The 17,304-nt window shown below is 39.4% G+C and overlaps 1 protein-coding gene across 2 annotated transcripts in view; it reads right to left on the bottom strand.

The window, feature by feature from the left end:
- The window catches only part of CWF19L2 (CWF19 like cell cycle control factor 2), a 100,007-nt gene that overhangs the window by 15,158 nt on the left and 67,545 nt on the right, over positions 1-17,304 (bottom strand). For both annotated transcript variants that reach the window (XM_072993647.2, XM_020803161.3), the window contains exons 13-14: positions 12,557-12,769; positions 5,270-5,386 (exon numbers count right to left, since the gene is read on the bottom strand). In XM_072993647.2, coding sequence (XP_072849748.2) covers positions 5,270-5,386; positions 12,557-12,769 — 330 coding nt within the window. The remainder of the gene's footprint in view (positions 1-5,269; positions 5,387-12,556; positions 12,770-17,304) is intronic.

Genomic DNA, 17,304 nt, shown 5'->3' with positions numbered 1-17,304 from the left:
TTTGGGTCCTATCCTCTGGCACGGCACAAAACAATTTAGCTATATTTCCATGTGACCGGCCGAAACATATTTGAATAATGGATTTCTAGATTTCCTTAGAAACTTAAGAGTTGAGAAACAAAACAAAACTAGCTTTCAAAGAAGTAGCCATATTAGTCTAAGAGTATCAGATAAAACAAAGCAAAACAACAAGAGACAAAAACATTGTGATGTGTTAAAAACTAAGTGCTGTATTTTAATGTGAGCTTTTGTGGATCGTGTCCACTTCATCCACTATCTACTGAGAATTTAATCCATAAAAGCTCATATTAAAATAGCAGCCTTTAAGATGCCACTAGGCTTTTTTCTACCTTCATAGAATCATAAAGTTGGAACGAGTCCAACCCACTGCTCAATGTAGGAATTCAAATCAAAGGATATCTGCCAAGTGGCTGCCTAAATTTTTCTTGAATGCCTCTAGTACTATAGCACTCATCACCTCTCAAGGTAATTGATTCCATCGTCTTACTTACTGCTCTAACAGTTAGGAGGTTTTTCCTAATATTCAATTGAAATCTGGCTTCCTGTAACTTGAGCCCACTGTTGCATGCCCTACAGTCTAGGATGATTGAGAAGAGATCCTGCTCCTCCTCTGCATGGCACCCTTTCAAGTATTTGAAAAGTGCTATCATATCTCTCCTCAGTCTTCTTTTCTCAAGGCTACACATGCAGAGTTCTTTCAGTCTTTCCTCATGGGGCATGGTTTCCTGGCCACTAATCATCCTTGTTGCCCTCCTCTTAACCTGTTCCAATTTCTCAGCATTTTTCTTGACGTAAGGTATCCAGAACTGGTCCCTTCCACTAGCACTTCACATTTGTCTGGAAGGTCATAGAATATTCTTTGGGAAAAGACTGAGCTAAAACAGTAATTGAGCACTTCTGCCTTTTCTTTGTCTTCTGTTATCATTTTCTTCCATCTCCACTGCGTAGCTGAACCACCGTTTCTTTTCTCTGTCTGTTGCTATGCACATACCTAAAGAATGCTTTTTTGTTGCTTTTAGTATTTCTAGCTAACCTCAGCTTATTCTCAGCTTTTGCCCTCCTAATGCCATTCCTGCATTTCCTTGCTAATTATTTGTACTCTTTCTTTGTAGCCTGGCCTCCTTTCTACCACCTGTACATGTCCTTTTTTGTTTTCAGGTTCTGTCTGAGCTTTTTGTGAAGCCACAGTGGCCTTTTTTGCTATCTCCTACCTCTTCTTCTGGTTGGAATTGTTTTTACGTAGTTGTGCCTTTTGAACTTCCTTTTTTGGAAATTCTCACCCTTCTTGGACTCCTTTTCTTGTAAGACTCTTCTGCCAGGAGACCTTACTTATCATTGTCCTGAGTTTTTTTAAAATTAGTTTTTCTAAAAATCCAGCATATATGTGTGGCTACACTCTACTTTGGTTTCCTTTGAAATCAAGAATTCTAGAAGAACATGGTCACCTTTGTCCAGAATTCTCCTTATTGCAACTTCTTCCACTAAGTCATCTCTATTAAATAGAATCAAGTCAAGGATAGCTAGCCTTCTAGTTTCTTTCTCCAATTTCTCCATTATTTTGTTGCTTTTGTTTCTGTTCTGTATTTTTGTCTAAAATAAAATGACACAATTGTTGTTATAAGGAAACCTTTGTCTCTGTTAAGGGTAATCAGGGTACGCTTGCTACCAACACTATTGTTTGTAGGATTTACAGGATATTATCTAAATACTGTGGCCAGCCTAATCTTAGAGCTGATCAGAGATTGCTTGGTTTTAAGCTTATTTCTACATTATCTTCCTATTAACTGGTATAGTAAATCTATGCACTGTATGAGGTTTATGGTGTACACATTTTCCATACACAACCGCCCAGAGTAGACCTTTGGTCCAGATGGCCGGGATAGAAATCCAACAAATAAATAAATAAATAAATAAATAAATAAATAAATAAATAAATAAATAAATAAATAAATAAATGGATGAAAGCAGAAATAATGTTATCTCTGGCATGCAAGACACTATTTTCGCAGAAAACAAATCTAAATCAGCTTAAAGGATCTTCTCAGCAATTATTAAGACTCTGTTTGACTTTTATTTATTCAGCGGGTGCACAACTGGCCAAATTACTCTGGAGATACACTCTTAGCAGAATCCAATTGTTTTTGCCAGATTTCCCAGGCATATTTAATTACACTTTCCCATTATACAAAAGAAAATTCTTCTCATTTCCCAGAGTTTATATTTAGCTGTTTGCTGAACTCCAGTTTCCTTTGCATGAGATCAAATCCTAGAAGGCTTCTGGCTTGAGCGACCTCCACTTGACTCCATTAATCCTCCCCAGTAGACCTTCCCCTCACAAGCAAATCATTCCTATGTTACAAATTGAATAAACATATGTCTGTTTTGGTAACCATGCCTATTACAAATCTTGGCTAATAGAATTATCATTGTTGTGGCTTGTTTTGCCAAGGCCTCAAGCCAAAGGATTTCTGAAGAGCTTGAAACCCAACAGTAGCATGCTGACTTGCAAATAAGTTTCATATTTTATCAGGGATTGCAAAACAGTGCTTTTTGAGAGGAAAAGATAAAACAAGCAGGACCTATATTGGAATGACATGGCAGAAACCTCAGAGTGAATCTGACTGAACATGAGCTAGGGTCTATTCGAAGGCCTCTTCCGTGGCAGTGGTAAGTGGTGAAGAAGCCATTGTTCTCTGTCACCACTGCAGACAAAGTGTTTCAAGTGATCAAGGGCGTACTGCATCATGGCCCAAAGGGAGATAATACTGCAGCTCACCGTAAAGAATAAGTACACTCTTTTCCCACTCTGTGGGAAAAATTGTTCAGATCTGCTCTGACTTAGATGCCGTAGCTGGTGCAAATCTTGTGACTATAACTATAGCCCCTGTTTGCCATGTGTTGAGGGGTGAGCTTCAGTTTCTGCAGCCCGATGATGTAGACAGGGCCCTTGGATAAATGTCTCCTGGACCCTTGCCCTCCCTGGATTATAAAAGCTGCCAGAAACTGGTTGATAGCTAGGAGTAGCAGTGAATGCCTCCTTGCAACAAAGTAGGATCACAGCATGCTTAAAGGAGACCATTGCCCATTGTTGAAACCCCCCTCCTTGGATCTCACAATACTGAATAACTACCAATCAATTTCTAATGTTCCATTCTTAGGCAAGGTGCTGGGGATGGTTGTGGCTTCTCAGCTTCAGGGAATTCTGGATGAAACAGATTGTCTCTAGAGACCATTCTTTTCAGGAAAGCTCTCCCTTAATGACTGGCTGCTTGAGTGGAGTTTTTAAATGGATGCTTGTGCCTTACTGTTTTGTATGTGTTTTTGGTGTTGCTTTCATTTACTGTCTTTTAATGCGGTATTTGCCTGATCTTTTTCAGTGTTTATATACTTATTGCTTTTTTGTTTTGCTTTGCTTTTTGTTTTGCTTTATATATTGTCTTTTAATGATGTAAGCCGCCTTGGGTCCTTCCTTCAGGAAAAAGGCAGGGTAAAAATATTTCTCAATAAATAAAAAATTAAATAAATTGGCTTTGGATCAATGGACAACATAAGGTGAACATGCATGCCACCTTAAGCTCCTTAAAACTACAGCAGGGTATACAAATCATATATAAATTTTTTTATCTCACATCTTTTTGCCCAAGAGCCCCACTGTATTATATTATAACTGGAGTAAACAACATTAAATGTTTTTATAGCATTTGTACCTACACGGAAGGCATTTAACAGCTTAAAAGATACATGCTCAGAGGTAGAAATGCATCATGTGCCTACAGAGGAATTCTTCAACCCCAGAGAAAAACTGGCTCTTTTTTTCTTACATTAGAACCCGGCAGACACTACAACAACTCTACAGCACAAGGTTAAATGATCTGGCAAACCACAAGCACTTTTAAGAAGAATCAAAAATAACCCTGTTAGCTGCTATAAATTGAGTCATATGAGGTATGTAACCGTGACGGACAGGTCAGTAACCACTCCTGTCCATCACAATGGAACCCTGATTTAACAACCAACAGGTGAACAGAAGAGGTGGAACTAAGAAAATATAAGAAGAATGGAAGACAGTTAAAGATTAGTTAAGGATATGAGTTAGAGTTAGGGACTTCAGTTAGAGAGAAGAAGTTTAGGCAGTTAGGAGCAGCCTTGTGTTAGAGAAGGGTAATAGAGAGATAGAGAATAAGACAAGGAAAGTACAAATCTTGTATGGTTAATGGTTATGATTGGAAAGAGTTAGAAATGATAAGAAATGAATAAATACCTTGATTAAAATGATTCTACCTAAGCAAATATAAATGTTATCAAAGTACAAGTTGTTGAATGAATAAAATAAGACTATCCATGATTCACTTTACATGATTTACTGATAAACACATAAATAAACATTGTTATATTGGAGAACTGTGATTTAAGAGTCATATTTAATAGAGTAGGGAATAAATCCTCTGGTGGCAGCGGAAAAGGGTTGAGAAATAAATGTCATACCCAAAAGTGAACCTTGGTTGTGTGGAAGAACAAACAGGGGAACTGGGGGTATGTGACAGTTACATGGAACATACCTCAGTAAGAACACCTATGCATATTAACACACCTTTTAATGAATAGTTTCAACCCTTGTTTATACTAGTTGTTGGATGGAAACCAAACCTGGTCAAGCTGTCTTTCCAAGGGCTTTGCAAATACAACAGAAAGCATTTATGGTTCAGTTTCCAAAATGCCGTTAAACTGTTTAGAAATCACTAAAGATTTGGTTATATATAGAGCTGTTTTAGATTAAGCTACCCCTCCCCAAACATCATCTCTTGAACATTTTTGGACTTGTAACAAAAGAAAAACCAAACCAAAATAAAAAATTAAACATTCAGAAATTATATATTTGAAACCAGCTCATGTTAAAAATAATAAGAGACAAGGTTACTAATAATATAAAATTATTCAGTTCAGTTGCTTCGCATCACTTACCATCCTTATCATAACAAGAAGGCAAGATCCTTCCAGCCATTCTAGGGGCAGTCTAATCTGCCCCGAGAGAGAATATGTGGGGACAATACAAAATTATGTACCGAGTCCCAGTGACTGGAAAACATGAGCCCACAGGGTTAAACATCTCTCGTTGAAATAGAAGGAAGCACTTAACTTTGTTCAGGATGCTCTCTCATTACAATTCCTTTTCCTGAGCATGAGAAAAAGGAATTAAGAGGCAAGAAACCCAATTAGAAAGCCACCCTGAACCCAACACTTTGTCTACCTGAATTTCTTGCCAAATGTCTTCATCTAGTAGAGTGGCTGCAGTGTAGTGCTGCATAGGAACGATCATGCAATGACCTTCTGTAAGAGACTGGTAGTTTGGCAATGACAAATATACCTACACAAGAAAAACAATAATTAGATATTTTAAGTGTATGTTTAATATTACAGATGTTTTAATAGATAAATGAAGGAAAAAAACAGTAAGTGAAAAAATAAATCAAGAGAACACCATCCTTTCATTAAATCTCTGGCCCTGCCTACCTTAACTGTAGTCTCTGTTTTTATTCCCAAACACACCTATCCCACCAAAAATATGCACTGACAGCAACTACTGTATTTCTGTACATATGGGTCTGCCCTCTGCATAGATATTTGCCCCAGGAAGGACAGGCATGAAAGGCTAGATTTCCTACCACAAATCAACCTCCTCTCATTTTATGTTCAAATGGTCACCCTGGATGGGGAAAAAAATCAGCTGGGAGCATTAAGCACTTTTCATCTGTTTGCTCTTTCTGTTCCGGCTCCACTTTATCCTTTATTCAGACATATCCATGCTTAACGAGATACATACAGATCTTCCCTACAGATCAAGAATGAAGAATCTGTATTTATCAAAAGAATTGTTGTTTTGTTTGATAGAGGGAACTCTGAACAATCACATCATCAAAACTGCACATGAAGTTTAGAAATTATACTTTTCAAAACATTTTTCCTTCACAGATTTCCTATCAAATTTCTCAACCTGCCTTTCCTAGCCATGTGAATCCACAACACATCACAATCTCAGCCAATAAATATATACTTTACATACGCCGTAACACACATATCATCTTAAATATGTCTCATTTTTCCAGTCATGCTCTGCTGCTGCTTGAAATCTGTGAATAAAAACAGCCACACTTCTAGGAAATTAATCTTTTCCAACCCATGGTCAGTATGGAAGGGTGGTGTCTGCTAGCAGAATGGCTAATGCAAATGGGGAGATATTTCCCCCCCATCCTGCAGCCATTTCACAGCCCCCAAACCATCTCTGAGGGGCCGAGAAGCCCTCCAGAACTGGTTTTTCAGCAGTGTGGAGGACTGCAGGGGTAAGGTATAAGGTTCTGAAAATTCTGCCATTATAATATTAAATTTAGCTCCAATTATACAGTAGGGACTTCTATATCTGTGGGGGATCAGGTCCAAACTCCCTGCTGATGGTGAAAAATATTATTAAATGCTATTATAATAGAGAATACTATATACAGAATGCTCTCGGGTACTCTCTGTAGTGGCCAGTTCTGGAAACTTCACTGTTAGAAACATATATTTTAGGGGGTTTTCTTTTAATATTTCCATACCATGGATAAATGGATCACTGGATCCTGATCCTGCAGGTAAGGGGATCCCTACTGTATTGCATAGTAAATTTTTTTTGCCATTTTTTCTCCACAGGGATTCTTAGGGCACAGTTGCAAAAATTTTGGCCCATCAAGCCCCCAGAAGCCCCGAACAGCACAGCCAATGGTAAGGAACTAGATGACTTAAAAGTCCACTACATCTGAAGTCCAGATTTTCATACCTGCCTCTGACCCCCTTAGAGGGATACCTCTGCCTGGCAAAGTGCAGGTGTCATGATGAGGTTGTTTTGTTTTGTTTTGTTTTTAAATTTTAGCACCACCCAGATTATGGAACTCATAAACTGGGCAAGTTCAGGTGGTAGACGGGGTAGATTTTGTTTGAACACAGTTTTTATGAAATTGCTCAGCGACACTCCATTGCCTTGGTGTTTTTCTGGCTTGTGCTGTTTTGGCACTTTGTTTTATTGCTCAGATGATTGTTGTTGTTGGTCTATTAAGATTTTAGATGGCCTATAAGCTTCTCTGAGTGAGTACTCTGCTTCGGTGAAAGATGCACTGAAGATATTACTGCATAAATAAAAAACTCATTTCGTACCCCTTGCTCTCAGTGGCTAATAAACCAATGGTGGAAGCAATATTCTGGATAATAAATTTCCTCTGTTGAGTAACACAGTTTCAGCAAGTGATGCTGGCATGTGAATGAACGCCTAACCATAGATAAATCATATATTTCTGCCCATGTAAACACTGCCTCACCTTCAAGAAGCATTTTTGTGGCATAGGAAGGAACAGCTACATCCAGCAGAGACAAGGAGGAAAGGGGTGTGTGTGTGTCTTGTGCTAGTAATGTCTAAAGTGGAGGTCTTGTGAATATAGTGGAAAATTAGTATGATAAGCCCACAGAAAAGTCCATATCGAGGGGAATCAGCTTGATGGCACTTAATTAGAGGAAGAAGTGGTCCAGGGCCAGTGCTGGAAGTGAGTTAAAACAGATGGTACCAGTTTATTCATATTCATCTAAAAATGGTAAATATGATTATACCATGAACGTTTTGGAGTTATTTCATCCTCGTATGCTGCTTTCAATAGATTTGGCTAGGAGGGAACTTTCTGGGCTGTGGTGGCAGTCAATCAATCCAGCAATAACCAATTGTTCCTTTCCTGCCTCTGATTTTAAAGAGAGCCAGACCTCTTTGCTTATGTGTCCCCCCCTTTTTTTCTTTAGTCTGCTCGCAGTTTGTGCAGTTATGCAGTTACTGTGCAATTAGAATGTAGTCTGCAGGAGTCCTCTTGCTCTAAGTAGTCATTTTTATACAATATGCTGTTTGAGCTGTTCAACTGTGAGTAAATGGAACATTTTATTCTTTCTCCTACCAATGCCTCAGACTGAATTATTCCAGTTGATGAGATAAAAAGGGGTGGTTTACTTTAGGGAGATTTGAAGCTAATTCTGCCCTAAAAGTCCCTGCACTTTTGCTGCACAGCTAAAGGTTTTTAGCCAAAATCCAAAACTCTGCAACAGAGAGTTCTGGAGAACCATGAACTTTTTCTATCATTATCTGCAGGACGAGTCAGGGAGGAAATAACTTGGATATGTATATCTCGTTCTTTACTACACTACCTCCTTCCTTTCCTTTATTTTCTGTAACTTCCTTTTCCAGGTTCCCATTAGCTTCCTCTTATTGAGTTCAAACATTTCCATCAATCCAGAAAGCAAAAAACTCAAAACTACAAAATCAAAAATTGACCCAAACCATATCCTAGCTTCTCCTGTAGTATTCAGTTCTGCTTATTCCTTCTCCTTGCTGTAATAAATTTCTTGTCCACATTTTCCCTCTGCATTGCTAGCCTTTCAATCAACTATTCATGACGCCCCTTCTCCTGTATTCGCGAAGGCTTTCACGGCCGGGATCTAATGGTTGTTGTGGGTTTTTCGGGCTCTTTGGCCATGTTCTAAAAGTTGTTCTTCCTAATGTTTCACCACTCTCTGTGGCCGGCATCTTCATCTGCTGTTCTCTGAAGATGCCGGCCACAGAGACTGGCAAAACGTTAGGAAGAACAACCTTCAGAACACAGCCAAAGAGCCCGAAAAACCCACAACAACCATTACCCCTTCTCCTCTTGCTATTCTTGCTCCTCCTTCCTTAATGTAACCAGGCAGTGCCCTATCCTGCCACTTTGAAAGTACATTTGTGAATGAACACAACTGTTTACTCTCACCAATGCCTTGGGACTTATGGAAGAGGTGATAGGTTATGTGTGAGTCTCTGTATAAAACCACTGTCATCCCAATCACAGAATGATTTTCTTGGAAGCCATTTCCAATGGGTTTCTAGGTATCTCAGCACAAGCATCCTTTGAAAGATATACCACAATTAATATTAATTAGCAATACTAATGACAATTCTAAGTACAGCAAATTAGAAGGGTTCATTCAGAATGGAAGTCTTGATTTCCCTAAACCTCAAATGCAAAAGTCCTTGGCTTAATGGGGACTGTTTTTGCTGACAGCAGGCTCAAGAGACCTGGGTGGTGGGCCCATTTGGGAGGGGGGGGCACCATCTTTAACCAGTATTCTCTGCAGGTTAGCATGAGCTTCCTGACCAGCCAGTCAAGTCAGCTGGGAGGTGGCGTTCCAGTCCATCTAATCAGGATTAAAAAAATATCCTGGCTGGCTCATTCAGTATTAAGAGCTTCTCCCACCCACCTACCCTCATTATATATTTGTGCTATGGTGTGCTTTGGTGAATAGGGGTTGTTTCTTTTCATTTTTGTCATGGCTTTACTATTGGGGGGCATAGAGAATAGATCTAAATGAAATGGAAGAGGTGTGGCCCTTCTATGATAAAAACCTTTCTAAGAGGGGGGAGTGGATAGCCCATATGCACACTCAGAAAGAGGGCTGTTGCAAACCTGGGGACAGAGGGATCCATACAATAGTGGATGCTCACATAGCTAACTCTAATGCCTTTACTTTGATTATTATCATCAACTTGCAGATGGAGCAGCTAGCACTAGGGTTGTTGAAGCTCTAACCAATAAAATATGTGGTCAATTTTGTTACAAATAAAATCATTGCCACATCTCCTCCTCATCCCCTCAGCCTATTGGAGCTATTAAACTCAGACAACAAATAACAGCCCATCTCTAGAAATCTATTATTCTACAGGCTATCACATGGAGCAAGCTTGTTTTTTGTTGTCCAGAGGCCAGGATCTGACCCAGTTCAAACCACAAGAAAGAATATCCTGACTGAACATTAGATAAAGCTCAATGAGCTTTACTTAATGATCTGTCTGACAGGAGAAGGTTCCACACTGGAGGTTTTCAGAGGTCAGATGCCCATGCATAAGTGATGATTAATCTGTGAATTCCTCCACTGGCAGGAGTGGGGCTAGATGATCTCTAGGACCCTTTCAACTCTACAATTCCAAGCTACAGCCAAACTGGAGAGAAAAATGCCTGAGCTGCTTTTCAGAGACAGAACGTGTCAGTTTATGCTAAGAAACCTCAAGTTTCCAACCTGTGCATATTTTTCTATGATGACTTAGACCCAATGGGCAAATTTGTTGCATTAGGAGCTGACATTCTGCTTTCAGAATCCTGAAAGGCCTGCCTATTCCATTATTCCAATGTTGGTCATGTATTATTTTATTATTATTTTATTATATTATTTTATTATTATAATTTATTTCACAGGAGCCCCACAATCTAAATTCTCTAAGCAAGGTACACTAATATTTAAAAAGCAGCATGAAAAAAAGCAATACAGTCATGCCCCACTTGACGATTACCCTGTTTAACGATCAATCCACTTCATGATGTTTTCAAATGATGTTTGAATGGGGTTTTTTCACTTAGCGATGATCAGTTCCCTGCTTCAGGAACCGATTTTTCGCTAAACAATGTTTTTTCAACAGCTGATCGGCGGTTTTCAAAATGGCCACCAGCTCTCAAAATGGCCCCCCACTGTTTTTAGGAGGGATTTTTCCCAAGACAAGCACCGGAAAATGGCCGCCCTATGGAGGATCTTCGCTTTACGATGAGGTATTTCGCCCATTAGAACGCCTTAGCTAGTTTCTAATGCATTCTAATTGGCTTTTTAATTTCGCTTGACGAGGATTTCGCTTAACAGCAATTTCAACAGCACGGATTATCCTCGTCAAGCGAGGCTCCACTGTATTTTTATTTTTAAAATGCAACACTTTCCCCAGTAATGCACCATGTTTTCTGGGAACAGACACCTGTTCAGGAGAAACAACTTCTGAGTAGGGCACAATCCCTGGTGCACACATTTACTCCCTCCTTTTTCCAGTTTGCTGCAAACTTCAGCAACAGCAGTCATACGCTACTTTCTTTTTAGCTGCTATATCTATTCACCTCATTCCTGATCCAGCCACATAAAGCCATTTGAACAGTGTTTGTTTCTTTAACTGTCCAGTATTTTTACACAAGTTTTCTCGTTAATAATCTCTCAGAACCCAAGTGAGAAACAGAACAAAAACAAAATGGACATTCCCAGAGGGGTAGTAGGTGTGTTAGTTTGTGGACTATTGGAACAAAACCAAAGAAATTCTTATGGCATCGTAAAGACTTTTTATTTAGTATCAACTGTATGGATTGTAGCCTACTTGCCGTTGAAAGGTGTACTACACTCCAGAAAAGTCTATCTTAAATAAATCTCATTAGTAATTAACATACCAAAAGATCCTTTTGATGCTACAGTTGCCATGCATTGAACAAATAAGAGGACTTCCATACAGGATATTCCTTCCTGAATTTTTATATCCACAGGGCTTTGTTTCAAATGCTTATACTTGATAAAGATTATTTGTAATGCTTATGGTGTTGAGTTGTCAGGATTTTCTTGCTAAATTGGGGATCCTTCCCGAATTCTTATGCAGAAGATCATATGGTCTTCATTTAAGGAGTATCTGATAATTGTACAAAATATGTACACTTGGTTATGCATTTGCAACATTTTTATATAGGGATGTCATTTTATGATCTATGAGATAAATGGAAATAGGAAGGGGTAAGGGGAATTGTGTGCTGTCTACAATAAAGGATATAGAAAGCGAAGAAGAAATGAAGCTAAAGAGAGAGATAAGAAGTGGCAATAATTTGTTCTTTTTCTTCTGATGTAAGTTTTGGCCTCTTGTCCCTCCCTAAAGGTTGCTGGATTCAACATTAAGAATGTATTACTGTATGCAGTCTGATAACCATTTTGTTGTTAGACTTTATGTTTTGTTGAAACATTACACCCATTTTGCCTCAACTGTTGGTGTGCTTGAGAACCTTATTGGCTGAACTGCAGAACGTCATTATCTTTGTAATAAAATTTTGTAACACATAAGAGTCTTGTTTCTTTCATATACAATGATATTGCACTAACATATACTTTTCACTGAATAATTATTTTGGAGCAGACAGGGCACAGTAAAAGTGCTAAGACTCTGTTTCAAATCCAAGAGTAGTTTTAAAAAGAAGAGAGACTAACATCCATATGGCTGCTGAATACCTGAACGACTCTGCTTTGTCCTAAGAGCCTTAATTTCTTTTACAGCCTCTAATTTCAGCCTCCCCTCCCTGACCCTTTTCTCTAGCTACTGAACTTTACTTTGGCCTCCCAATTATTTAAAATAATGCACCTCCATGCAACCTAAATATTCAGCTCTTGTATATCCTTGCTGCAAGGTCACCAGCAAATTGGAGGGACTGAAGAAGATTAACTTGATCATTCAGGACAGAATCCTATCACTTTCCCTGCATCCTTGAGGAAGTGTCTCTTTCCTCCTAATTGGAAAGGCCAGGGACATTCAAAGGCAATAACTCATGTCAACAAGAAGCACTCGTCCTTTTCATTTCACAAAAACCATGCACGGAAAACAGCCCTCTTTTATTTTCTCATTTGCATGCCAAAATAAGCTGAACAGTTTTCTTACCTTGTTGCCAATGGCAATAATCAGATGTTTCGGAAGCTCTGAACTACCGAAGCAGTGCGGGCACTTTTCCATTCGGATAGCAAGTTGCTGGTGCTCCCGGATCGCTTGATTCCTTTGCCTTGCCTCCTCAGCTCCACTATGCTCGCCCTTTGCAGCTTTTGAAACAAACATGTCATCCAGAGTGTAGTACTCTCTATCAGTTTTGTCTGAGAACTGAAACAAAATAAAGATTTAGCCAGTGAGGAAACTTCAGAGGGTAAGGCATAACACAGGACAGGGCACACGCTTACTCTGAGCTCCCATGTTGTGCATCTTTGGGTGGACATTTGTATCATGGATGTAAACACAAAGCTCTTGACTGGTGACTAGCAATAGCAACATAGGATAAAATAAGATAAAAGCAGAAGTAGAGAAGAGTACATCATAAGATGTGAAGTGAAAGAGAAGGTAGGGTAAGAATGAGAGAGGGAAGTATTTTCAACCCAGAGCATAAAATGGTAGAAAATGCAGACACAGGAGTTATCGGAGATTAGATTAGATTAGGGATTCTTCAGTCTCAAGAGACTATAGTAACATGCTCTGAATAGAGGACTTTTAACAGCTTCTAGTGTGGCTGAGAAGACCAATTCCTTCCACACTGAAGACAAATACAATCTGTCCCCTGTCCAGCTCCCTGATTTTGCTGGGTTCAAGACTGGCTCTGCCTCGGCCTGCTGGATAAGTGTCTCTTCAAATTGGGAGAGGCCATACTGCACTGCTTGCCTCCAGGCTGAACACTCAGATGTCAAGGTTTCCCACCTGTTGAGGTCCATTCCTAAGGCCTTCAGATCCCTCTTGCAGATCTCCTTGTATCACAGCTGTGGTCTCCCTCTGGGGTGATTTCCCTGCACTAATTCTCCATACAAGAGAATGACCATCAGCCATTCTCACAACATGCCCAAGCCAACGTAGACGTTGCTGTTTCAATAATGCATACATGCTGAAAATTCCAGCTCGTTGTAGGACTACTCTATTTTGAACTTTGTCCTGCCAGGTGATACCAAAAATGCGTCGGAGACAACACATATGGAATGTGTTTAGTTTCCTCTCCTGCCATGCACAAAGGTTCCAGGAGTCACTGCAGTACAGGAGTGTACTCAGGACACAAGCTCTATAGACCTGGATCTTCGTATATGGTGTCAGCTTCTTATTACGCCATACTCTCTTTGTGAGTCTAGCGTTATCGGAGAAGTAACAGCAAAACTACAAATACAAAATGAAGTCAGGAAGAGAGAGAGAAATGCCTAAAGCTGAATGTGAACTTTTCTTAAAAGTTAGCTCACCAATGATTTTTCCTTCGAAGTTACTAACGAAGTATAATGAAAAATCTAAGTATTCAAAATCTTTCCCAAGCAATATGCCACAGCTATGGCAAGGGGCATATTCAATTAGATCTGTGTGGGAAGCAGGACAAAAACAATCCCTAGAAAGAGACATGGAGATGCCATCCCTCCCTTTTTTTGACTATCAAAACAAAGGGGATCCAATGCTGGCATGACATCTGTTTATAGGTGCTCTGTCATGTTTCTCCATATGCTGAGGAACAGTAAAGGCAGAATGCACAAAGAAGCAAGTGAATGTATAAACTACACGCAAGACAGAATGAAGACTGCAAAGGGGGGGGTGGAAGATGATATAATTAAAGGAGGAAAAATCACACATTTCAGAAACTAGTAACTGGTACTATACAAAATCTGAGGAAAACTGGTTTGAGACAGGGGACTAAAGAGAGAGGCATTGCTCTTTTACATAAAGTCCTTCTGGATGTGACTCCAAAAAAGGGACAATAAATAAAAAACAGGCAGAACATTACATACATATATCCAATCTCTATCTTGCTGTACAGCTTTATTGTAACAATATTTGTCTGAAAAGTAATGTACCAACACACCTGTGTACCTTCCACTAAGTTTTCAGAAATATATTAAATTGAATTTACTCATAGGAAAACTGCTCTGATTGTACTGCTAGAGTGATTTGTTACAATCCATAGTATAATTAAAGACATTTAACACATGTTCATGAGGTTTCTATGGAAACCACCTAGCTGCTTTCAAAAATGAACAGCAGAAATCAACGCAAAATGTGAGAATTCACATCACCTTTGTCACCATGTAATAAACTACATCATTTCTGAAACTCCTGCTTAAGACAATGTAACCATAGCAAGGGACTTGTAAATTTGTGAGCATATAAAAAGAGGCTAATCTAACTACAATTTGTTTGAGAAATAATGCGCAGTATCTGTTTCTCATCAGGGCACTGACAGCATAATATTCAGTTTTAGAACTGACTCACAGAGAAAGTCAATAACAAAAACTAATTTAGAAAAATTATTTTAATATGTTGACTCCAGAAATCTTGTCAGTACATTTCGCAAAACTTAGTATCACAACCTTGTGCTAATTAATTTTGACATGTGAGTATTAATAAAAATGGGTCTAAAGTCTGAATTATTCCTTTTTAAAAATAACATTCTGAAGTAAAGGGCCCTCTCCAAGTGTTACACTCTGTTGGTGTACTCTGATGAGGAGAGCCCATCAAGCTTTCATTAAAAACAAAGGGCAAATATGAAAGTAACGAGATGTGTCAACAATAATCCTTTGCCGAGTTACACCCACTGCAGATATTTTCTTCTATGTCCTCTCTCAAACATACCATGCGGAGACTATGGACTCAAAGTCATCTCTGCCTCCACTGTGGAACAGGTTTGCCAATTTTATTTTGTAATTTGAAGGACCTGTGTCAATTTCAATCACCTTCTATTTAAGGCAAGAGTGAAAAATAAAAGAACAGTCCACAACTGAAACGGAAATACTGGCATTCTAACAGTACATATGCATGGATTGGTGTAAGCAAAGCATCTGAAGAAGATGACAATGGCAGAGAAGACTTGTACAGTGGTGCCTCGCTTAACGACGATAATCTGTTCCAGGAAAATCGCCATTAAGTGAAAACATTGTAAAGCGAAAATAAAAACCCCATTGAAACGCATTGAAATCCGTTCAATGCGTTCCAGTGGGGTAAAAACTCACCGTCCAGTGAAGATCCTCCATACAGCGGCCATTTTCGCTGCCTGTATAGTGAGGAATCCGTCCCTAAACACAGTGGGGAGCCATTTTAATCAACCGTCGGCCACTGTATCAGCTGTTCGAAAAAGTCATTATGCGAAGAATCGGTTCCCGAAGCAGGGAACTGATCATCACAACGCGAAATCCCCCCATTAAGACCATCGTTTTGCGATCGCAAAAAGATCGTCGTTAAGCGGTTTCATCGTAATGCGGGGCAGTCGTAAAGTGAGGCACCACTGTATAGTGATCTGCTCACTGACATAAGATGAGTCCTGCAGGATCAGATGCAAGGCCTGTCTTGTTCAGCAAGCTGCTTCCCACATTGACTAGGCAGATAAGTCAATGGGAGATCATAGATGTAGGACTTAAGAAAAGTTATTTCCAATGGCTGGTATTGAGAGAGATGCTTTAAAATGAAGTAAGACACATACAAAGCATTCAAAGTAGCCGGCTGTTAACAGGCTCGTGATTAAACTAAAGCAAATGCCATCAATTCACTAGGTCTTGTGTGAACTGGACAAAAAGTTGCTCATTTTGTCTATAATGATTTTTAAGCAATACTTTTAAGCAATACTTCTGTAGCCCTTCATGTGGAAAATAAATGATTTTAAAGATACCACTCAGAATTGCATTTCAAGAACAATCCTAAGGAAGGAAAAGTGGCAAGTTTCTGCATCAAAATAATAAAAATTACTTCAAAGTGAAGAATGGGGGAAAGTGCATTATATTCAACTTTACTTCTTTAAGATTCATGAGTTTGTTTTTAAGATTCACTGGCCAAATTTTTACTGTGCTTTTACACCAACTTAATGAAATCTGAGTACCTCTTGGGGCAAATTATTACATGTTAAGAAGACAGCATCCGCACTTCTTGTTTTCTTTAAGTCACATGCCTAGGCTTGCAAAAATAAATCCTACACTTACTTCTTAAGTTGAAGCAATTCACTACCGGGATTTATACCAACTTCATTATGTCGGCAGGATTTTGGTTATTAGTTCATTAGTCTTATTGCAGCAACCACAGGAACTACAGTATTAGCAACACGATAATCAAGATATACCCTGTTTGACACCTCTGCCTACTGGGAGCTTTTGTTGTTGTTGTAGCCTAGCAATAGCTCTTGTACAGACTATAAATTACAAATAAATGTTGTGACACACACATTTCTTTTAGCACAATCCACAGCTTTTTATGATTCACATAGTCAAAGGTAAAGGTAAAGATAAAGGTTCCCCTTGACAATTTTTGTCCAGTCGTGTTCGACTCTAGGGGGCGGTGCTCATCCCTGTTTCCAAGCCACAGAGCCAGCGTTTTGTCCGAAGACAATCTTCCGTGGTCACATGGCCAGTGCAACTTAAGACACGGAACGCTGTTACCTTCCCACCGAAGTGGTCCCTATTTATCTACTTGCATTTGCATGCTTTCGAACTTCTAGGTTGGCAGGAGCTGGGACAAGCGATGGGCACTCACTCCGTCGCATGGATTCGATCTTACGACTGCTGGTCTTCTGACCCTGCAGCACAGGCTTCTGCGGTTTAGCCCACAGCGCCACCACGTCCCTTTTCACATAGTCAAAGGCTCTACTATAATCTACAGCGGTGCCTCGCTTAGCGATGTTAATCCATGCAGGAAAAAAT

This window comes from Pogona vitticeps, chromosome 3, assembly GCF_051106095.1.
Source record: "Pogona vitticeps strain Pit_001003342236 chromosome 3, PviZW2.1, whole genome shotgun sequence".
Classification (NCBI taxonomy): domain Eukaryota; kingdom Metazoa; phylum Chordata; class Lepidosauria; order Squamata; family Agamidae; genus Pogona; species Pogona vitticeps.
Note: the sequence above shows the minus strand (reverse complement) of the source record. Positions and strands in the feature narration are given on the sequence as shown.